The 23341-nt window shown below is 44.7% G+C and overlaps 9 protein-coding genes across 9 annotated transcripts; 5 read left to right on the top strand and 4 right to left on the bottom strand. All coding sequences in view use genetic code 12, as the record gives it.

The window, feature by feature from the left end:
- Nucleotides 1-115: 115 nt before the first annotated feature.
- Nucleotides 116-949, top strand: CJI96_0000057 (uncharacterized protein; the record flags this gene model as incomplete). The annotated part of the gene is made up of 1 exon (XM_029033758.1): nucleotides 116-949. The coding sequence occupies one exon, from the start codon at nucleotides 116-118 to the stop codon at nucleotides 947-949; it is 834 nt and encodes a 277-aa protein (XP_028892350.1).
- A 32-nt stretch (nucleotides 950-981) lies between these two features.
- On the bottom strand, nucleotides 982-1986 carry CJI96_0000056 (uncharacterized protein; the record flags this gene model as incomplete). Its single annotated transcript, XM_029033759.1, has 1 exon — nucleotides 982-1986. One exon carries the CDS (start codon nucleotides 1984-1986, stop codon nucleotides 982-984), a length of 1005 nt encoding a protein of 334 aa, XP_028892351.1.
- A 694-nt stretch (nucleotides 1987-2680) lies between these two features.
- On the bottom strand, nucleotides 2681-4249 carry CJI96_0000055 (uncharacterized protein; the record flags this gene model as incomplete). Its single annotated transcript, XM_029033760.1, has 1 exon — nucleotides 2681-4249. The coding sequence occupies one exon, from the start codon at nucleotides 4247-4249 to the stop codon at nucleotides 2681-2683; it is 1569 nt and encodes a 522-aa protein (XP_028892352.1).
- A 495-nt stretch (nucleotides 4250-4744) lies between these two features.
- CJI96_0000054 (uncharacterized protein) lies at nucleotides 4745-6532 on the bottom strand (the record flags this gene model as incomplete). Its single annotated transcript, XM_029033761.2, has 1 exon — nucleotides 4745-6532. One exon carries the CDS (start codon nucleotides 6530-6532, stop codon nucleotides 4745-4747), a length of 1788 nt encoding a protein of 595 aa, XP_028892353.2.
- Nucleotides 6533-6666: 134 nt separating this feature from the next.
- Nucleotides 6667-9093, top strand: SEC34 (Golgi transport complex subunit COG3; the record flags this gene model as incomplete). The annotated part of the gene is made up of 1 exon (XM_029033762.2): nucleotides 6667-9093. The coding sequence occupies one exon, from the start codon at nucleotides 6667-6669 to the stop codon at nucleotides 9091-9093; it is 2427 nt and encodes an 808-aa protein (XP_028892354.2).
- A 346-nt stretch (nucleotides 9094-9439) lies between these two features.
- On the top strand, nucleotides 9440-12427 carry VPS41 (Vps41p; the record flags this gene model as incomplete). The annotated part of the gene is made up of 1 exon (XM_029033763.2): nucleotides 9440-12427. The coding sequence occupies one exon, from the start codon at nucleotides 9440-9442 to the stop codon at nucleotides 12425-12427; it is 2988 nt and encodes a 995-aa protein (XP_028892355.2).
- Nucleotides 12428-13268: 841 nt separating this feature from the next.
- On the top strand, nucleotides 13269-13619 carry PET100 (Pet100p; the record flags this gene model as incomplete). Its single annotated transcript, XM_029033764.1, has 2 exons — nucleotides 13269-13334; nucleotides 13386-13619. 2 exons carry the CDS (start codon nucleotides 13269-13271, stop codon nucleotides 13617-13619), a joined length of 300 nt encoding a protein of 99 aa, XP_028892356.1.
- Nucleotides 13620-16631: 3012 nt separating this feature from the next.
- CJI96_0000049 (acylglycerol lipase) lies at nucleotides 16632-17540 on the bottom strand (the record flags this gene model as incomplete). Its single annotated transcript, XM_029033765.2, has 1 exon — nucleotides 16632-17540. One exon carries the CDS (start codon nucleotides 17538-17540, stop codon nucleotides 16632-16634), a length of 909 nt encoding a protein of 302 aa, XP_028892357.1.
- A 2215-nt stretch (nucleotides 17541-19755) lies between these two features.
- On the top strand, nucleotides 19756-23094 carry CJI96_0000048 (cation-translocating P-type ATPase; the record flags this gene model as incomplete). Its single annotated transcript, XM_029033766.2, has 1 exon — nucleotides 19756-23094. One exon carries the CDS (start codon nucleotides 19756-19758, stop codon nucleotides 23092-23094), a length of 3339 nt encoding a protein of 1112 aa, XP_028892358.2.
- Between the last annotated feature and the right edge of the window lie 247 nt (nucleotides 23095-23341).

Here is a 23341-nt window from a genome sequence, read left to right as displayed (position 1 = left end):
AAGGCATTCGAGAACTTTCAGAGTGGAGGCACGCATTGGCCCAGATAAAAATGGCTTGATCGGCTCCTCCTTCTTCTTCTCTCCCCTTCGACCAACTCTTGACTCAGCTACAATTATGCCTCAGGTTTCATCCAACAGCCTTGTCGTCCACAAGTGGGCCACCATCATCTCATGGATCCTCGCTGCCTTCGTCAGCATTCGCTACTTTGTTGGCAGATCGCCTGGTGACAAGCACAACCCTTACCATGTCTCCGACACCCCCTTCTCTGCCAACATCATAGTGACTTTGCTCTACTGGCTTGTGTTGTTCTTCTTGCAAATCTCGTTTGTCGTGCAAATCTTTGTCCCTGCTGCCGAGTCGTCCAACCCATTGTCGGAGTCGAGACACACCATCACCGAGAAGATTGGGTGGCACTTCACCGCTTTCAACTTGGGTGTGTTTGCATGGACGTTACTTTTCGTCAAGAAGCACTTCTTCTGGTCCGAGCTCGTGCTCTTGTTGAACTTTGCCAACATCACCTACTTGTACTTCACCCACAAGACTTACAAGCTTAGACCCTTGTCCACGTGGGTGTTGATCCACTGGCCTACCGTGGCATTGCCATGGTCCTGGTTGATGTTCGCTGTGTTCTGGAACGGTGCCGTGTTGTTCCACGTTCACAAATTTGTTGGTAGAATCATCTCCAACATTCTCATTTGGATGTTCTTGTTTGTGCCTACTTTCTTCATTGTCGTGTTCAACGACTGGGGCATTGGCTTGAGTTCCAGTGCCTTGATGTTTGGTGTCGGTCTCAACCAGATCTTCACCAAAACCTTTGCGTTGCAGTGGATCTTCGCTTTCGTTATTGCTGGTCTTCTTGCCGTGTTGAGTTTGGTCGCCGCTGCCACTGGCAAGATCACCAGGGAGCCAACCACCGAGGAAGGTGCTCCATTGTTGGACGGTAATTAGTTATTGTTTGTTTTACTGTTACATACATATACTTACTTGTGTTCCAAAGCCAATCTAGCAAGCTGTAGCACCCCCTCTTGAGTTTCACACCCACCAATGAAACCTGCAGCATGCACGAAGATACAGCCAGGCACTCCAGTCAATTTAGAGAGCTCTTCGTCTCTCACACCTCGCCATGGCTCGGGGAGCCCAAAACGGAACTCAAAACTGGTGGATGTCACCGACACGGTGGAAATACGCCATTTCGAGCTCAGGTCTGCGAAGAGCACAAATTTGATGACACCCTGGGCGTCTTTCTCCTTTTCTATGGCGTACAAGTGCTCTTTCCAAGGGCAAAACCTCTCTAGCACAATCACCTCACCGCTTTTGTCCGTTTCAAACCTCTTGTCGAAAGCTGCCTCCACAATGTCCCTTGCAGGCAACCAGGACTCGCCATACCCTTTGAGCAAATTGTAGAAACACGTGCCCATCAACTCGCTGGCTTTCTCGAAAGCAGCATCATAGTCCTCGTCCTTAGGGTCATTGTTCCATCGAGGGTTCAACTGGCTCACAATGGCAGGCAACCCCAAGTTCTTGTCGTTGAATTTCTTCTCAACGTCACCTGGGTAATTGTTGATACCGTTGTCATTGGCGTCCACCGCCTCGATGAACTCCTTGTATACTTTCAAATAGAGCAAGTCCACGGTTTCTGGCTTCTGGATTTTGAGCGTCTCTTGGATGATGTCCTTACCAAAGTGCTTATAGATCAAGCCAGCGCTCGATAGCTTCGTGGCAAACTTCCCGGAAAACGTCTCGTTGAACTCCCTCTGGTGGTGGTCAAACCACTTCACCCCATCGTACTTCCCACCAACATCGACCACAATGTCGGCCGCTTCCCAGTCCTCAGGCTTCCTCAGTCTCGTGAGAGACGCCTCCTTGTATTTGGGCAAGAGCCTCAACATGTACACGGCCAAGGCCTCATCGGCGTGGAACAGGCCCAGATGGGTGCAAATTCTCATGGCAGAAGAGTCGAGCTTTGGCCTTTTGGGGTCTGCCATAGTGAAGAGAGCGATGAGATCACTGAGCCCTGGGGTGAAAAAAAGCGTGCGAAAGACACCAATCAAGAGGGCCCGGTAGTAATAGAATGGGAAGACAAAGTTGAAGGAAAAGTGAAGAGTTGAAGTAAATTTTACGATGGGGTTCGAATTCAGGGTGAGTTTTCATGTAATTCGGAGATCTTCATTTCTGGGCTGGGTTTTTAGATAATCTCGCTTTTCGTATGCTAGAGTGCTGATATTCAGAGCTCTGAGCACTGAGGCACATTTTGAAAAATTACGCCGCAAGCAGTCTCAAATCGAAAATTTGGTAAAATATGTTTTACACATAGTTAGTACACATTTGCCTTATTTACTCAATCTGGGCAGCTTGTACGACGGCACGCCTCACAAGACTCGCCATCTATCCGAAGAGATTGCCGTGAACTCTTTCATATGAGATGGGCGAAAGCCCCGCAAGAAAGTCGATGCAAATATTGCGCTTCTGGGCTTCGCTGGACACGAGCCCACATACAAATTTTTTGGCTCAATGATACGGTATATGGAATAGCCTATAAATAAAATCTCCTATGAAATGACCCAGTAAACCTATATCGAATCTATCAATTGGTGCCGGTTCAAAAGCGACAGGTGAAAGAATATGTATGCTGTTGACTTGTTTGACGTCACAGTCTGTTAGCGCACAGCACTAGCATGCTCACGTCATCTTCACTGGCACACCATCATACATGGACAAAGTAAGATGCAACATCTTCTTTGGTGGGTATGGGCCATCGTAAGCGGAGACCAAGTTGGGGAACATCTGAATCAATCTCACAACAACGTAAGAAGCCTCAGTGAGGGCAAACTGCTGACCCAAGCAAATTCTTGGTCCACCGTTGAATGGCAAGTAGGCCCAGCCAAGCTTGTGGTTCTCGGCCCATCTCTCGGGTCTGAACTCATTAGCATCCTTGCCATAGAACTGGGGGTCTCTCTGAGTAAGGTACACAGAGTATGCAACAGTGGTGCCCTTTGCCACAAACACTGGGGCAGTGCCATCTGGACCACCACCGGTGGGAAGCACAGTGTCTTTTGTAGCCTCCCTGAAATTCATTGGCACCGAAGGATACATTCTCAACACCTCATTAAGTACCCACTTCAAGTATTCGCACTTCTTAAGAGACTCAAAGCTGATGTTGGCGATGTCCTCTGGAGAACCTTCACCAAACTGCACTAACACCTCCTGCTTCAATCTCTCGTACACCTCTGGATGTCTAGACAACTCAAAGAAAGTGAACGACAACAAACCAGCAGTGGTGTCTCTACCGGCCACCATGATGTTCAACAACTGATCCTGCAACACCTTGGGGTCTCTGGTCTGCTTCACCAATTCATACAAGAAAGTGTAACCCTTTTCAGATTTGGCCTCAATCTCCTCCATTGGAGCCTCAAGAGCCTTGTTCACATAGTACTGAGCGAACTTATGCACCTTGTTGCAACACTTACGGAATCTAGGACCATCAATGAGCTTGTAAAAGATCTGCGAATAAGCTCTCATAGCGAGGTATCTCTGAGTAACGTTAAAAGCCTCACCAAACTCCGCTCTCTCAGGAAACTCATTGTGAGGTGGCTGTTCTGGGACAGTTCCATCTCTCAAACAGTAAACAGACTCACCGAAAAGAATCTCAGTTGCAGTGTCAACAGTGAACTTGAAGAACAAGTCCTGGATATCAAATACTCCACCGTTGGCCTTCTTGATGTGGGAAGCAAGAGTCATAACGTGGGGCTCCAAGGTTCTCACATGAGCAATCTGCTCTCTGGAAAACTGAGGCCTCAACATAGCTCTGGAGTTCTTCCATCCGTGAGCATCCAAAGTGAAGATACCGTCACCAAGCAATGGTAAAAAGTGCGAGTGTCTTTTGCCCAAGGCAAAGTCGTTAAACTGATTGGCCAAGATAGCCTTGTAGTTTTCTGGCTGAAAGGTGAAGATAATCTTGATACCACCCAAAGTAACGTGGCAGGTGTCGTTCTTAACGTTGCTGAAGTATTCTTTAAACATTTCCAAGATGGTACCATTGTTGATATTCTTGAGAGCCTCGATCAACACGGGAATGGCAAAGAATGGTGCTGGGACACCCTCCGTATCCTGGCAGCCAAACTTTTTCGAGATTCTGTAGACTCTCACCTTGCGATGCACATAGTAAAGAAGAACAGTAGCAAACACGATGGTGTACCATTTGGCAATATGGGGTTTGAGCGCCTCAACGGCGTCAGCGATAAAAGACATGATAAAAATTAGCGAAAGGTAAGCTGTAGCAGAATCATGGTCAGCAGGGTGGAGAACATTTATACTCCGTTCCCCAACGCCTGTGGTGATTCCTGTAGAGGGGACTTTCACATGGAGAAGAATGCCAAATTGTTCGAGCCAGGGCCTCCACCACGCAGGCCACGCAGCAATGGCCATCCGTTGCGACCAATGCCATGTCCACAGACTGATATTCGCTGCCACAGAGTCATACAGGATGCTCGCTTTTGGGAGAGGGTAACCACTATTCCGTCACTATTCATGTGCGTTCCGAAGCGACTCGAGGTTCATGTGCTTTATCGAAGCAGGGCCGCAAAACGATGAGGAAAAAAAATTGGGTCCGTCGATTGTTGCAAACATCATCGAAGAATCTAAAACAAGGCTATTGTCACGCATTCCAGATCGACAATGGCAACGGGTTATTCACAAGATAAAACAAAGCAAATAATTCACGTAGAGAAGAAAATAGCGTCTTTGTCACACCACGATCTCGAGGTCGTCCCCGTCACTGCCGTAACAACGTTGCTCATTATTAACATCCATCTGGGGTAACTTCTTTAGAGGCGCACTTTTGCCATCTTGCGTGTTGCGCAGCAGAAGCTGAGCGTTTTGTCTCCATTTGGCTGCCTGCCTGCGGCGCTGCTCCTGCGCCGGCTCGAGGGACACCTTTTTTTGGCGAGAAAGCTGCTTGAGCTCTTGAAGGTGTGCATTTTTAGACATTCTGGGGACACTGCCACTGTTGTTGATGGAGGCGTTACTGCTGTCAATGTCTCGTGGATCAAAACCCATGTCCAGAATCAACTTTTGCAACCCTTTTCCACCGTTACCATTGTTGTCATTGTCTGTTGCGGAAGCAACTCCGGCCGCTGTCTTATGAAAATGAAACCCCTCTTTTTCGCGCCCATCGTTGGGCTGGTTCTCTGCCTCTCTCCCACAGTGCTTTCCTGCACGGCGCTCGCATGTGGCCGTTTCGCAGCCTCCATTGCCTGTCTCATTATCGCTACCGCTACGTAGAATGCCTAGTTTCTCCAATTCTGACACCCGTTTTGGCGCCACCGTTGCACGTAATCGCTTTTCGAGCAAGCTGTTGGTTTTCTTTTGTCGAGCTCGGCTTGCTTGACTTGGAGGCTTGTCGTACTTACCCTCGTCAAATCCAGTACCTCCACTGAAAATCTCGCAGCGGGATCCTCCATAAACACCCATGCCGGCCCAGTTATCAGGATCGAAGCGCCTGTTGGAGTGCGCATTACCTCTGTGATACACGGACTCTCTCATTTTCACTCCCTGAAGCTCCATTCTCAGCCCCGACGCCTTGTATTTCTGTTCCTCATGATAAGCACAAAGGGCCAGTTTGGAAACGTCCACAAAATTCTTGCACCTGGTGCCGTTTTTCGTTTCACTGCCGCAATACCCAAAATGTCTAGCCCTGCCTAGCTCTAGTATACTAAGGGAATTGTCTGTTAGCGTTAGGTTGAAAGTGCCCTTGAACAGTTTCACTTGAGGGTTTAACACCCCAATCACTTCCCCTACTTGTAGTTTCCAGTACTTCTCGAACGCTGCATCGAAAAGCATGAGGTCAACAGAATGGTCGAAATCGCCCACGCGTAGAATCAGGTATTTTTGCCCCTTCACGGTGTGCTTGGGCTTGCTCATAAAGACCACCATTCCTACAAAACACCAGTTGGCATAAGAGGGCTCTTTGAACTCCGGTCCCGTCACTTTCGCGAGAAGCCTCTTTACATTAAGAATTTTGATGCCTTCGAAGAGCTCAACAACTGCTTCCTTGGGAATTAAACGCGTTTGAAGCTTGATGCCGGAGTACGTCTCAGCATCATCTGGTGGCACTTGAATGGAAGTATACTTAGGCACATTTTCGAACTCAAAAACTCGTGCATAATAATCCAATTTGTTTGTTTTCGAGCGGTCCATGCCCGCTAGTCGAGACGCAAAGCCATTGGGTGTTTCCTTCTGTGTCTTATGTTTAGTATGTGTGGTGAAAACAGTCTTCACCTCAGGTTCAGACCTCACTGGCTGCTGAGCAGGATCTACTCTTCCTTTTGTAAAATAATCCACTGTGGACTGCTTTCGAGGCGGCAGAGGGGACCTTTCCACGTTTATTTGTGGTTTTGCTCTCTCCCTCTTCCTTCGTGCTTTCTCCTCAAGTAATTTCTGCCTTTTCAACGCGAATTCCTTCTCTAAGTCTGCAAGCTCATCGTTGGAGTCTCCAGTTAAGCAAAAGTCATCAGCGGCTTCTCTTGGATCCATTTCAATTGCGAGGCGACGCTGAATAAACGAATAATGGTGAGCTTCTACCAGACGTGTGTTTCCTGTATGGGTACGCGATATCAAGATCTGGTTACACTTGGCTTCATACAGATCGCTACTGGTGTTCACCAAAAATGGCTCGTGGAAGGTCGAAATCTCTAGTGAAGCAGGTGGCCTCCGAAGTGCCTGCCTACACACGAAATTCCGATGATAACGAGTCCACAGATTCCAGAAGCATACACAATCCTACGCTTCCCAAGGGTCAATCGCACCACGTAGTGAACACAAGTCCGGAGCGAGGAAGGTCAAAATCCTTCAATGTGGGGGTCAATGTGAAAGAAGCAGTGGCTCAAGTGATGCCAACGTATCCTTTCACGGACGACGAAAAAGACCAGCTATGGATGAAATGTCTAGATACGTTCAACTACAACGCCGTGTTGGACTCTCATCACATCGACAACGTGAACGATTATAGCGATGATTTGGTTTTGTCATTTCAAACAGACTGCAACATGAATGTGAGTCATATAGAGAGTCTAATGAGGGAGAACGAGTTCATGATTTCGTCTCTCAATGACTTGAGGCTCAGGTACGATAAAGTGTCGAGAGAAACGTCGGACTTCGCTACGCAGGCCACAGAGCTCCTCCTGAAACAGAATGAGCTTGAGGCCAAGGCTCAGCAGATGGAGCATGTTCTTAAGATCTTTGAGCCTTTAGAGAGAATAAGTAAGAAGTTGGTCTCTTCTGGCAATTCCATTGTTCGTACAGGTAGAATAAACACGATGTTGGTGCAATTGCAAGAATGTCTTGAGTTCCTTGAATCCCACAACAACTACAAAGATAGCGAAGTTTACATCATACGCTATCGCCAGTGCATGACCAGAGGTTTGACTTTGGTAAGGAACTTCTTGATAGAGAACATCAAGAAGAAAGGCGATGAAGCTGTCTCGAAAATACAAAACAGCAACCTCAAGAGCTTGTCCTGGGATATCATCTTATACAGTGAATTTGCAAGCGAGCTTTCCAAAGAGCCTGAAGTGTCTAGCTTCCCTACGCTCATTCGACAAATCGTGCAACAAAGCTCATCGCATAAAGAGTACCAAGGGTTGGTTATCGACGTACTATCCCAGTATTTTAACTCCAGAAAGCAACTAGTCTATCGGAGTATTGATCAAAATAAGCCACTGGGTGATCTGGAGGGCTTAATTCTACACTGTCAAAAGACAATCTCCTGGTTCAAGAAGGTCTTGGAAAAGGAGTATAATCTATTTATCAAATATTTCCCTTTCGAACTGTGGGATGCTGACCTGCAACTGCTCTTTACAGCGGAGCTTAGCTCGTTCTACAAGGATCTTCTTGAGCCTTTATATGACGACGTAAGAAACAGGGTTCTTCGAGAGCAAAACATCGGAGAATTATGCAAGCTAACGAACTTACTTACAGCATATTTCGAGTTCGATGATGATACGTCAGTTGCAAGCACGGTAATTGATGCTAAAATCGAATATGGAGAGCTTTTTGAGCCTTTGCTTAGCATTTCTCAATCCAGGCTCATTTTCCGCATCCAGAACTACATCGACAACAAACTCACGAAGTATAAACCAAAAGCAGAGGATTTACGTCTTGGTAGACGCAGATCATCCGGCAAGCAGAGAGGCAGGGATGATTCAATTTTTGATGAGTTCGAAGATAATCTTTTTCCCGAAGCGTACACACCTGTTGGCAAGGCATTAACTATTCTATCAAACATCTATGACCTAATCAGCTCAATCGTTTTCGATGACATGGCGCATTATATTGTGCACAGTTGTATTGGAATGTTGAAAAATAGCGCTTTGCCCTTGGCAAAATCGCATCTAGGTAGCTCTGACGCAAAGCTATTTTACTTTAAAAACTTGATGATATTGAGGACTCAGCTCAATAACTTTGACACCCAGTATGTCAGAAATGAGACTTCGCTAGACTTCACTAGCGGGATTACGGAATTAATCAAAACCTTGAGAAGTGGAGAGCTCCGAGTCAAAGTTAATGAGATTGGCGGTTTATTCGAGCTAGTGAGAAAATCGGCACCCCAGGTCATCAATAACTTAATTGATGCAAACCGTGAAACAGAAACCGAGTTGAGTAATATTGTCACCGAATGGGTGACAGAAACTGCCAACACGATCTGTGGCTCGTTAATGGACGAAAAATTGTCTCTCAAGGATGCTCTCGTGACCTTCAATGATGCTATCATCATGCAACTTCCAAAAATCCACAGTCAAGTGAAAGCGTTTGTTGACGAGAATGATATCATAAAGTTTCTTGTCGACCAGGTTTCCAAAGTAATATTCAGCACTTACGAGCAGTTCTATAGTGGGCTTGAGCAAAAGGTGATGACCAATAAAATAAAACCGGAGGATATGAGCGACGTGATGGAGCCAGATGCTTTCTTTAATTTCTTGAATGATACCATCAGTGGGATTTTTCAAGCAGAGGAAGATGAACATATCACACTAAACGATAACATTCTAGATGAACTTGAAGAAAGCCCAGACAAGCTGGTTGATGAAAAGGCCTAATTCTTCTTTTCTAAGGTCTCATACCGTCAATGGGATCATAAATGTTTTGTGACAATAGACGATTAAGTTCTTCCTTCACATATTGTACCGTGTCCTGTTTGATCATAAGATGGTTATTGTCCAACTCCTCGAGTACTATTCCTCGGTTCTTCAGATCAAGCTGTAGAATCAAAGCTCTAATTGACGGATCACACTGAACAAGGACACCTTTACTTGCAGTTGGCATAATCGAGTAACTTTTGTAGAAGCGTTTGTTAGTATCAAATCTTGCAATTATTTGCAGTACATACTCACTAAGTATGGGGCACTGACGATAAGGTCATTGAGCACTAATAAACAAGAAGTCATGGCACAATCATCTGCCGCCAATGGAAGACCTTGTTCAGAGAAGAAAACTCTAGATGACCAGGCAAGAAATACAGATCTAGACAATGATAATGACGACACCATAATTGAGCGCCTGGACCTTGAGGCAAGTGATGAAGAGAAATACAGTACGGTTCCCACGAAAACATCAAATTCGAATGATAATGCACATATAGAGAGCAATGTTAATGTGAATCTACGATTCCACAAACTGTCAGCTCATGAGATCGAGGAAGATGATGAGGAAGATGATGAGCCACCCATCCTCAAGTACACCAGGCTAAATGCCCTACCGCCCAACTTTTTTAGAAAAGATCCCATTTCCACGCTGTATTACGACGAAAATTTGTTTATCTTTGGCACGCATACTGGTTTGCTTCTCTTTACGAAGCCTGATTTTACTCATATACGATCTTTCCGAGCACACAAGGCATCCGTTCTTTCTCTATATACTGACGGCACGTACTTCGCAAGCGGGTCCATGGACGGAACTGTTGTGATTGGATCTGTGGATGACGCTAATGACATTGTCATGTTTGACTATAAACGACCTGTGCATGCTGTTGTTCTTGACAAGAACTACCAAAAAAACCGATCGTTTATATACGGCGGAATGAGTGGGAAAGTCGTGTATTCATATAAGTCATGGCTTGACCAACGAACAGAGCTTGTATTGGACGAAGAGAATGGAGTAATTGTCGGTATACAAGCAATTGACGACCTTCTCTTGTGGATGAATGATAAGGGCATCACAATCTATCATGTTACAACGAAGCAGGTAATCACAACAATAACAAAGCCTTCAGACTCCTTTCGCAGTGACCTCTACTGGCCTCGAATTTGCTTTCCTGAGAGTAATATGCTCCTTATTGCGTGGGGCAACTATATCTGGTCTTTAAAGGTCTCTTTGAAGGGCACCAGTGGATCAGGTGCTGGTACATCAATAAGAAGCAGGTATTTGCCATCTGCGCCTTCTCTTTCCTTTAGACTGTCTCATGAGAAGAAGGTTGAAATTAAACATGTCTACAAGATGGACTTTTTGATTTCGGGAATTGGTAGCTTTAAAGATGACCTCTGGATTGTCCTTGTCTACAATCAACCAGAAAAGAACGAGGAGACAGGCAAAATTCAGGCTCAAAATCCTGATATCAAGCTAATAAGCTCAATTGATGGAGCTACAGTACACGAAGAAGAGATTGGTTTTGACTTCACCGACAACCTCGGTCTTAATGATTATCATCTTGGAAAGCACATTGGGGAGAGGTCGGTGCGCTACTTTATCATGAGTGCAAGGGATGCTATTGTTGCGGAACAAATTCAACTAGATGATCGTCTTCAATGGTATCTTGACAGAGAAATGTACTTAGAAGCTTGGCAAATGAGTCAACACATCGTGTCGCCTATCAAAAGACTAACGTATGGTGTTTCGTATATTGATAGTCTCTTGAAGCAGGAAAAATGGTCAGAAGCGGCCAACATGATGTTAAATATTCTTCACGTTGACCCCTCTGATTTTCCATTGACAGACACAAAAAGCACATTGGGATCAAAAGCCTCCACGACACTGTTGATTGAAGACAGGGAAGCACTTGTGAAGGAGATATCTACATTATGGATCAAATGGATATCTAAATTTATCAAAGCTGGTCATGTTGAAGAAATTGCATCAGTCGTACCAGCAGATACTAGATGGAACCTCCCTAAGAAGCTCTTTTCTGAAATCCTAGACTATTGGATTGATCGATTACCAAAGAGCTCGAAATTCTACGATTTGATCAACACTTGGGATATTGACCTTTACGACATCACGCTCACCACAGCTAAAGTGGAATCTTATCTCGAGCAGCACGAGGATGATACAAGGTTGAGAAAGCTACTCATTGCACTCTACGAAAGATCGTATAATCCTCGCAAGGCTATCCCACACTTAATTCATCTCAAGGACCCTAATATATTCGGCTTCTTGACTTCAAACAGTATACTACCATATTTCATTGACGAAATCCCTACCTATATTACGTTTCGTTTCGAGAAGCCCTCTGACTTGGAACTTCTACCAGTGAACAAAGTTGGAGCAAAATTACAGGATGTTATCGAGCTTTTGGTTGATGCCAGACATGAAATTTCTCCTTCAAAGGTGATTCAAGTAATGTCGGATAACCACTTAGACGTCTTGAACTACTTTTACATCGAGGAGTTGGTCAACATCGACGAACTACTTGTGAAAAACCTCGAGAATGTGCGTGTGCAACTTTACGGTCAGTACGATCGCTCAAAGCTTCTTCCATTTTTGACATCTCATGATAACTACGATATTTCTAAGGCCATCGAGATATGCGAAAGAAACTCATTAATCGAAGAATTGATTTATTTGTTAGGCAAGGTGGGAGAGAACAAGAAAGCCATGCAGCTTATAATGGAACAGCTCAATGATCCAAGAAGGGCCATTCGATTTGCTAGGATTCAAAACGATCGAGAGACCTGGGACATTCTTTTACTGCATTCATACACAAGACCTGAATTTATCAAGGCATTGATTGAACTAGCAGATGACAAGTCAAATGAGTATTACAATCCCATAACTATATTACAAAACATGAACACAGACGTTGAGGTGGAAGGTTTGAAAGATTCTGTCATCAAAGTCGAGAAGGAAAACGAAATGACTAAGATCATGAATGACTTGATTTTGCGGATTATCATGAAACGATCCCAACATTATTCTCAAACGTACTATAAAGACATGATTCGGGGGATCAGTATCGACGAAAAAGACTTTGAATATCTTGCATCAGAATACGAGGCGCTTGCTGTTCTCGCTGATACTTCAGAGGGGAAGTATAGACTTGCCAAAGAAACTGAGCTTTTGCCTGATTCAACTTGGGCTAAGAAATCCTTCACTTCCTTAGGACCCAAACTTGAGCATTTGAAAGCGTTGCGTCAAGCTTTGAAGTTGCAAAACTCATGAAGAGAATGGGTTAAGCCTATTCCAGATTCCCCCGGTGGTTCTGGACACGAAATCGGAAGCCAAGTTGTTTGCTTTGCCGAACTTGTCGCACTTAGTAAAAGCCATCGCGTTTGTAAGAGACAAGGAGATGCTGATGACGATGAGAACAAGATACAACAACTCGAACTTCAAAACGGCCATTATAGCCAAGACTGCCCACGCCACTGGCTGGACGTAGAGCAATGTCCAAAATACTTTTGAGTCAATTGGGTTAATATACCTGTCTGGGTCTGCAGACTCAAACACCCACACGTTTTCAAAGCTTGTAGAGCCCTCCTGCTTGTTTGTTTCATTCCACCACCGTAGGCCCACCAACAATCTTCCTGAGATGTTCTTTAGGTTCCAGAAATCAGCCGACACTAGAAGCGTGAGGATGATGAAGTGGAGTATGAACCTGTTCTGGCTGATGAAAAGCGAAATTATCATATTGCCAAATATATAGGTAAAGATAGGGGCTAAACGAAACACAATATAAAACATCAATGCCACCGGGTGGGACGATTCCTTAAGTTTTCTCGACCACAGCCATTCTTCGTGGTCTCCGCTGGTAGGTTCAGAGGCCATATTACCTGATACGCCAGGGGAGCCATTGCTATTCGCCGAAGTATAAGGATTGCTGTCAACTGGCTCGTCAGGCTCAATCCGTGTATATCCAGACATCCTCTAAGTAGTTTTTGATCTCAACGATTGCGTACAACACGAGTAGTTAGTGAAGTATGTGTACAATGTGTACGCCATACAAAATGGGTGCGAATGCGAAGCCATCCCCAGAAGTAAGGTGATTACTACATCCGAGACCACCATGGTATTATATCATTACAGAAAGTTCGCTGGCGGCATAACCAGAACACAGCTAGAGACGTTTAAGGTATGTTGAAGAATCTATGTCGCTATTTTTGTTCCATCTAGCTAACAGCAGTTTGGCTTCTGTCTCTTGACCCCAATTCTTGTCATGTACTGGGTTGGTATCGATTCAGATAAAAAGTTTAACTTGCCGGGATTTTGGCCAGATCCTCTGACGCTTAACCAGGTTCCCAAGGAACCTCATGAAATTCAGGCAGAGGTGGCTCGAATCAGAAGAGCTCGTGCTGAGAAGAGAGAGAGGTTGGAGGCAAGAGCAAGAGAGTTGGGCATTATGGAGGAGGACGAATAGAGCAATGCGCTACTGTGTGGTTCGATAACGTTAGACCTCCTTTTCATTTCCTTGTTTGTAAATAGTGAATTAAAAGATTTGATACGAATGCTATGAAAGTGTGTAGTCGTGCTGGGTATCATCTTAGTTTCGCAACTCGCCTTCTTGCTCTTGCTTGTGCTGCATCTTCACCAAGTTCGCTTTGAGCTCAGCCAAAGCTTGATCCAGAAGGTTGAGGCCTTCACTTCTCGAGGCTGAAATCACTTTGCTGAGCAATCCTATTAACTCTCCATCATTGGGATTTTCCCTCACGGATTCCCGGTATCTTCTACCAACGACAGGTAGTCTAATGTCATTTGGTGGCCTGATGTGAGGAAGGCTTTCACCTTGTACTTGCTCGGGGATGCTGGGGTAGTATGGGGTGGACCCGTATGAGTTGCCATAAAGCGGAGAAGAGAAGGACTGATTGTAAGTGGGACGCTTTCTGTCTGGATGGAGCGGTTCCAACTCAGCATTGTTGAGTCTATGCTTTCTTTCAAATGGACCTGGGTACCCGCCCATGTCCATTCTACTTACAGGAGGAAGGTTGATCTCCGTTTTGGAAATAGATGGTAGAGCTGAAAATGGTTCTGGTTGACGAGCAACATTGGTAGCTAGAAGTAGCGCACTCATAGTCGAGGGACTACCAGCACCATACTCCTGAGCCGCCTGATCTTGTCTGCCAGAATACTGGTTGTTGGATGAGTACTGTTGTGTGTTCTGTGAGGAAGGGAACAACATTGGAGCTCTGTTGATCGAGGTGTTGCTCATTGATGAGTGGGACATGCTATTAGTCTCAGGAAGCTTTGGCAGAGCTGCCATAGGACTGGCTGAAGTGTTTGGAAACAGAGAGTCTGCTAGTTGGGCCGACGTCTCTTCGTTGAACCATCCAGCTCCTAACGGAGAAGGTGTCTCTTCATTTACGACTTCTCGCTCTTCTGGATCATCCTGAGACGCAGCAACACAGCTCCCAATTATCTCTTCTATGGACACGTAGTTTAAACTGACTTTGTTCCTTTCGTTGACTAGCCCTAGTAACTCATCGATATCCCAGGGTATCACGACATTTAAATATTTCATGATCTCTTTGAGTTTGTCGTAACTCTTTGATGGATTATACGTATTCTTGATATCAGAAAATGCCAGTAAGGTCTCCTGAGCTAGCTCCGCAACTTTCGGATCAGAGGCAGGCCATGTCAGTCGAAAGTTGATCAAGTGAGTGGCTCTCCAGCTTAAAAAAATCTTCTCTGATCTTATTGAATCCCAAGCTCTTTTAATCCATTCAATCACTTTGATAAATGGTACTTGGTAGTCTGACTCAGCAAGAACTTCTGCAGACTCACCCAGAGTAGATGGGGTCCTGAGATTATCCAAACTTACAGGAGATAATGAAGATGGCCTGCTAGGTTTTCCTGTCAATGATCGTTGCTTGTTGATCATGTCAAGATACTGTTGAAGTCTGTACAAGATTTTGAATTCTTCAACGATGCCAAAACTCATGGGAAGATAGTCAAATCTGACTCCATTGAACGAGCCCCCATATGGATTTCTATGCTTCGATGCATTTTCCATGTACACGAGTCTTATATGGTTGAACTCAAGATTTATGATTCTGTGTGAGGAGCTATCATCCAAGAAGATGATTATTTGGCGATTTGGAGTGCTATTTTCAATTTTGTGGTCCAACGTGAGCAAGTAGTCTTGGAACATGCTTGAGGTGATCCATTTATTATTGTTTGATCTGTACGATATTTGGTACACCTCATCCAACTTGTTCATAAGTGCATGGGCTGAGAGTGACCCACTGTGAGATCTCAATGCTGAATGGGAGCTTGCCGAAACGTCAAACTTGTCCTGACGAGAAACCACTAAAGGAGATAATTTCTCGGAACCATCAATATTGCATCCAAGCATTATTGAAAGTGTGTTCTCAGAAGATGTGCCGCTCTGTTTGAGGCCCTTATCAATCGAAGAGATGTCGAAGATCTGGTCCAACGGCAAGGCATGAAATAATTGAAACTCGTCCAACGTGAATAAGTCCTTGGGCGAGTAGTTGTGGTGGTATATTAGGTCACGTATGAATTGTTTGAGCTCCAACTTCTCGTCTAATCTCCAAACAGTATTGAGTTTTTTGCCCAAGTTCTTCTCTTGTGCCTTGGGAGACCCCTCCAAATTGATGTTGAGCTTTTTCACGAAATGATTACACCATTTAAGATTAAAGACGCCATTTCCATCCTTTGAGTCTGCCCGTAGCCTTGTCCATATGGCATTCGCTGTCAGCTGAATGATTGGAGTGGTAATCGGTATAGACTCCCAAAGGGCCTGGGTGATCCATTCGGTAAGAATCTTTCGTAGTAGAGGATTTGATTGTTTTCTTCTTCTGACCAAGGAAAAGTCTGACTCCTTGGAGCCGAGGATCTCGGATTTTGAGCTCAATATTCGAGATATGGTCGTTTGAGAAGGAGGTTTCTGGGAGCCGTACTTCTCTTTAGCCCACAGCGCTAGCTCGCTCTGGGTCATACTAGGATTGACCTCTGACTGAAGACATATCTCGATCTTCTGCTTGATCGTGTATCCCATGGTCCACAGGAAGAACAGTTAAGAAGGGTATTTGTGGTGATTCTTTCAGGCGATAAGTTGATTCAGCATCAGATGACTTTTGTAGGGTTGCGTATATACGCCATCAGGAGATCGTCCGAGCCGCCGAGAATGAAGATGGGAGCACTTTGTTTGATGATAAAGGGGCTCAGACAGTGGATGAAATAGGAGTCACGCTGGTTTTATCAGTTACACCAGTTGCAAATAATGTATCTATGATGGGTAGAGTATTCTCGAGGAGTCCTAACGGTGGCAGACGGTAGTGTAAGCGGATGCGCACCACCTATGCGCTTAGGGTGTCGCGACGGTAGAGGGTCTTCCGGGGTGCAAATCCCCGTAAGTACTATATATCTTGTATTAAATCTCGATTTATCTAATAATTAGGCTTCTTCATATTTAGGCTTCCTCATTCAAAAACTTCAACACACGGCTCAAAGTATCGTCATATAATTCTTTTCTCTCGTTGAAAAGTGAGTGCCTGCCTCCCTCTACTGGCACAAACTCGTGCTTGACGGTATCCGGGAGCACAGAGATGAACTTCTTGGACCCCTCTATATCGTTGATGTAGTCTATGTCACCATGCAACACCAACAAGCGAATGGTAGGGCTAAAGTCGGCAACATACTCCTTTTGTGTCAACTTCTCTCCACGAACAAACATATCGTTGAACTGCCTTATGGTGCCAATCAACTTCTTGTCGCTGCTCTTGATGAAGTTCTTCCAGTCCTCGTTAGAAGTGATGTAGTCGTATGTCAACTTAGAGTCTATCTTTAGAGTAGGCACGAGCAGGTTTATCACTGGCTGTAAAGCCCTAACGAGGATGTTAGGGCGCGTTTTGGGGTGCAAAAGCACCAAGGGACCCGAGCAAAACACTGCTTTGAACTCGTCTCTGTATTTACCGTTGATTGCATAGTTCAACACAATTCCACCTCCCATCGAGTGGCCACCTAGAATAAACTTCTCTGACTTGTCCGTCCTCGCATCCAAGTTTCTCTTAATCATGAAATTTAAATCGTCAAATGTGTGGAACTCGTCGGTTTTACCGGCATCCTTCCCAGGTGAAGTGTCTCCGGCTCCTCTTTGGTCAAAGAAGAACACCTCGTAGCCATTCTGACTCAAATCATCAAAAAATTGCGTGTAAATGTCGGAGTGTTCACAGAAACCGTGGACATAGATGATTTTACCCTTGTATGTAACAGATTCGGGCACTTTCCAGGTTGTGGTGAAAAAAGTGGCGCCATTGTATGGCACTTGCTCTTTAATAGGCTCTCCCTTAGGGTCGTATGGTAAAGGAACTTTAGTCATGGCGGAGTTACTCTGAATGGTGTAGGTGCGAGAAACTTGATTTATATATACCACGTTTCTCGCGGTGATATCTCCTTGTGGGGAGAACCTGAAATAGTGTGCATTTTGCGGGGGGCAAGCGAGATCCACACTAAAAAATAGCGATTCGATGAGAGATGAGATTATTCAACTAGAGTAGTAAATAGACTTATAAGCACGCTCAAAAACAGCAAGCGTATCAAGTAGGCGTTGTGAAGGAAGGTGAAGTTGAAAAACTAGGGTGAGATTTTTCGTTAATCGCTGGCTCTATAATCAGCCCTGGCAATTGGGCTCGTACCTGAAGATCGCATCCAGGAGGATCACGGACCGAGGTGTTCGGTACTTGCCGCAGGACCGGTTTACACCTATGTTACCAATGATAGAAGTCGATTGGACCTAATCGAGTTGACACCACTGAGATTCTCGGCCCGACCATCGCAGGACTCCGATTATTGGAGCTACGGCTCGTTGGCTCTAAACCATACACCTTTAGAAACCGCTAGTACCTAGTTTAAATTTGGGAAACGAAAAATTATCAAAGGTATTGCGTGCAAACCTAAAAGAGCTACCGGTTTATTGTAGGATCTTATCCGATGGGGAGTTGCTCACCAGGCTTCATCAGGAGTACCAGTTGTAAGACACTGGTGATTGACATCTTCGTCGAATCTATAATTTGCCTAATGGTAGATACGAATCAATCTGACAAGATGAAATTCGAACTTGTTGTGAGCTCTTGGCTACTGCCCGGATGATTCTTCGAGAGACGAGACAATTGGATTCTCCAATGGACTTTGAAGAATTGGTGCTCCTAGTGGTCTCTGAGCGCAAACATTCGGGGAACGTATTCCTCAAAAAGATCAAGAAGTAGATTAAAAGGTCAACATGAACAACCAAACCAGGGATTTGCGCCCTAGGATGTGCGGTATTTACTCTCTACTGGACATTGTGCTAGCTTAAGTATAGTTGCACGCCTATCTTTACAGAAAACAGAAACCACACAGTTAGGCTACTATCAGCGTCACCAGCTACAGAGCATGCGGTGTCTCACGAATTGTGAGCAAGGATCTTGCTCAGAACACGTTATGCTCTCCGTGATCTGGCTTTGAGTGAGCCGTCGGGAAGCTCACACTTACGGACGATACAAAAGCAATACTTCAACCGACAACTTTCCACGAAAAGCACAATCCTACAGCGCCTCTGAGCAAGCGAAAGCTAACAATGGAATATCAAACCTCAAGGGAGCGAACCCTCTCGTTTATTGGAAACTTTTTGTCGACCACAATATCATCGAGTCCTCAGTCATGTGGTTAAAATTTTTCTGAGGTGTGCCGCCCCTCCTTTGCCTCGAAAATTACGACACAGCCAGCTGCGGCCACGAAATTATATCCCTCATAGTTAAGCTTGTGCCTGTGACAGTCCCAATAGGGCAAAGTGTGAGGGTGTTTACAGGAGACACCTCGCAAAGTGTAACAACTCATGAATTAAAATCCCTCACCAAAAGCCTCCACTTTTGAGATAACCATTTGTCAAGTGCTTTTGTGTAAGTGTGACCGATTTCATGATTTACGAGAATATACAAATTTTTGAATTTTGTGTGTGGAGCCTTCAGCACTGTTGACCGTCTTTCTCTCCCAGAGAATTCGCATTTTGCAACGCAAACCTTGAATTCTGTGAGACTACAAGGTGAATGGCCATAATTGCAGCAAATAGCCCTCAAGACCCACTACTTTTATTTTCCTTTTTGTTTTTTTGATTTGCGGGCTCTTGTACCTGACAATTGGTTTGAGGGATTATTACCATTGGTGGTTGCCTAAATTGGCTGGGGGAGCCCTTCCTAGGACAGGCGCAAGGAGAACTTAAATCGCGCAATTTGCCCAGCTTAAACTTACTGGTTGACGTAGTGCGGCGTGGGTGCAACATCGAGTGCAAATTGTAGGGGACTCACTAAACAATACCTACCCACCTTGGGTTTGAGCGATTTATGACCCACCCATGTCCCAATGAGGGCCAATCCCAAATCACAGCGTCGATCCTTCTGGCCGAATGGCACCGCCGTGCCTCTCGACCGTGTCGTTGCTGGCGAGCCCAAAGATAGTTGTCGGGCACCGTGTCTCGAGGCCATGTTGACGAGATGAGTGAACGTATATAAGCTCGAAAGCCGTAGTTGGAAATTTTAACATCTTTATTTTTCTTCTCTATGAGTGACAAGAAGCTCAACCACATGTCTAGTACCGTGTCTTTGGAGTCGTCCGTCGTCAAGGACGACGATTCTGACACAAGCTTTTCGAAGGACAAACCTGAAGACGACAGAATCAGGTTCGCCGAGAGTGAGAGACATTATGGCATCTCTGTTCCTGCCAGAGCGAAGAGACGCTTGTCTTTTCACAGCCTCGGCAAAGGAGGAGACGATGACTTGTTCACCATTAGAGAACGAGTGCAACCCGATGTGGTCCTTCCCACCATCTTTAAGACTATCTCCCACGAGGTTGACAATACGTCGGAAGCCAAAGTCGAGCTTGATCCCACTGCAAGCAAATTTGCTGGAGTCACTTTCCACTCTGATGATCCTGAGAAGTTGTTCGTTGACTTCGACACCGATTCAACTTATGGCTTAAGCATTGCCCAGCTGGCTGCCAGAGTCAAGGAGTTTGGTTACAATGTTCAGTCAAAACCTCCCAGTCGCTTGCTCAAGAAGATTTTCATGTACTTCTTCGGTGGTTTCGGTATACTTTTAATGACTGGCGGTATCTTATGTATCATCTGCTGGAAACCTTTGGGAAATCCAGATCCAGCAGTTTCAAACTTGATTCTTGGTATCATCTTGCTTTTTGTATTCTTGGCCCAGGCATTGTTCAACTTTTTCCAGGATTTCTCCAGTTCGAGGGTCATGGATTCAATTCACAATATGATTCCGGTGGAGACTTTGGTTGTTCGTGAAGGTAACATTGAGCAGGTTGACTCGAAGCTTCTTGTTCCAGGAGATATCATCAAATTCGGTGCCGGTGTCAAGGTTCCTGCTGATGTCAGGATTATCGAAGCTTCAGCTGACTTGGCTTTTGACCGCTCAATCTTGACTGGTGAATCTTTGGCTACTCCTGCTACCGCAAACTCAGATCCACCGCGTTCGAACTATCTTGAGAGTAACTGCATTGCAATGCAGGGTACCTTTGTTGTGAGTGGTGCCGGTAGAGGTATTGTTGTTGCAACTGGTGATAACACTATTTTTGGCACTATTGCCAAATTGACTTCTAAACCTAAGAAGGGTTTGACTCCAATGCAGTGGGAGATTATTCGTTTTGTTATGATGACAAGTTCGATTATCATTACGCTTGTTATCCTCATTGTCATCCTTTGGTGTGCTTGGCTTAACAAGGATCATAAGGGATGGTTGAGTGTCTCGGGTTTAATTGTCGACATCGTTTCTGTTGCTGTGGCTTTTATTCCGGAGGGTTTGCCCATTGCTTTGACTACATGTTTGATCATCACCGCTAATCAGATGAGAAAGAGCAAAATCTTGTGCAAAACTTTATCTACTGTCGAAACTTTGGGGTCTGTTAGCGTGTTATGCTTCGATAAAACAGGGACTTTAACGAAAAACAATATGATGGTCACTGACATCTGCAAGGGCTTGCAAAATACTCCAGTCTACAATACAGCATCTGAAGAGGCCGATAATGAGACACATGACGAGTTAACAACTCACTTCCTCACAATTTGCAGCCTCTGCAATGATACCACTGTTTCCAAAAGCGGTTCTTTGAACGGAAATGCTACTGATAAGGCCGTATTCGCATATGCCGATGCTATTGTGCCAAAATGGGAGCTTGAACAAAAATGGAGCTCAAGATTCAAGATAGCTTTTAATTCTAAGGACAAGTACATGGCAAACCTTCTAGACGCAAACTCGTCGTACCAGCTTTCCGAGAAATCCTGGTCCCAAATTGGTATAACATTACCCTATGGAGAGGAGGAGAGCTATTCGTTATTGACAGTAAAAGGTGCTCCAGATATCCTTTTAAAAAATTGTTCTTCGTATCTTCACAAAGAGTCTAATGACGTCTCTGTGAAGAATCTCGATAGTGAAGCACTCGCATCCATAAAAAAGATCCAGGATCAGTGGTCTAGAGAAGGTAAGAGAGTCATCATGGTGGCTTCCAAAATGGTGCAGCCATCCACAATCGACTTCAATGATAGGTTTAAAGCAACTGACCAATTGAGGAGTGAGATTTCCTCTGACTTGACCTTAGTTGGCTTACTCGGCATTGAGGATCCACCAAGAAAGGATATTGACGTTGTCATCAGACGGTTGAGAGATGCGGGGGTCAAAATTGTGATGATAACAGGCGATTTTGAGCTTACTGGTGTATCTATTGCTAAGCAAGTCGGTATTGTCACTGGCAACATTGATGAGTACCAAGATGTTGTGGCTGGAGCAGTAAAGGAATACGGTTCTGAGGATACGAGCCCTATTGAGAGAGCCGTTAGCATTACTGGAAGTGATTTAAATACTCTCACCGATGAAGAATGGGCGAGAGTGATTCGGTATGAAGAGCTAGTCTTCACAAGAACTACGCCCGAGCAGAAGCTTTTAATCATCAAGCAATTTCAAAAGCATAAGCACATTATCGGTATGACAGGTGATGGTATCAACGATTCTCCTTCTTTGAAGCAAGCTGACATCGGTATTTCCCTTATTGATGCGTCAGACATTGCCAAAGAGGCATCTGACATAATTTTGATGAACAATACAGGAGCTGAGGATGAACTTTTCAATTCTATTATTGATGCACTCGAGTATGGACGTTTGGTATTTGAGAATTTGAGAAAAACCATTGGCTACTTGCTTCCTGCCGGTACTTACGCTGAACTTTGGCCCGTGTTGATGAATGTGATCTTCGGTATGCCACAGATGTTGCTGTCATTCTTGATGATAATTATTTGTTGTATCACTGACTGTGCTGGAGCAATCATCTTGGCTTATGAAAAAAGCGAGAGAAACTTGTTGCTAAAGAAACCCCGAAGCATCACGCAAGAGAAGTTGGTCGACTGGAAGTTGTTCTTGCATTCCTACTTCACCATTGGAACATACTACTGCTTTACTTCTTTCTTGGTTGGTTTTATCAATTTGAAGAGGCACGGGTACAAGTTCACCGACTTTTCCTTGAGTTATGGAACGTACGAAGACTTACCTGGTGTTGACAAAATCATCAACATGTCGTCTTCGATTTACTTCGTCAATTTGGTCATTATGCAATTCTTCAATTTGCTTGCCATGAGGACCAGATATCTCAGCGTTTTCCAACACTCCCCATTGAAGAACAAGTACATCTTTGTGGTGATCCCATTCGCATTTGCGGTAACGTTCATTGTCAACTACATCCCTGCAATTAACACCTCCTTGGCAACTGCGCAGGTGCCAGTAGAGTACTACTTTATCTCCCTTGGATTTGGTGCAGTTGTGTTGGTCTACGACGAGTTGAGGAAGTGGTGCAACAGAAGACATCCAAATGGTCCCTTGGCCAAAATTGCCTGGTAATCAAATTGAAGACTTATATACGATCATAGACACTTTCGGTTCGTTCAATTCGTGTAGGCCACCTATCTTTTTGAAAAATATGGTCTTTGAGCAAAATCCGACAAAATCCACTCAAATCATTATTTTTTGCGGTTGTTGTATTTTTAGCGGACAGTTGTAAACCTGGCGAGAAGTTGCAGAAAGTAACGCACAATTCTGTCAAGGGTCGCAAGGAGAGAAAATGCAGAATAAAATACATCTATGTATA

This window comes from Candidozyma auris, chromosome 1 (assembly GCF_003013715.1).
Source record: "Candidozyma auris chromosome 1, complete sequence".
NCBI lineage: Eukaryota > Fungi > Ascomycota > Pichiomycetes > Serinales > Metschnikowiaceae > Candidozyma > Candidozyma auris.
The sequence above is the reverse complement of the archived record's forward strand: the minus strand, read 5'-3'. Positions and strand labels throughout refer to the sequence as shown.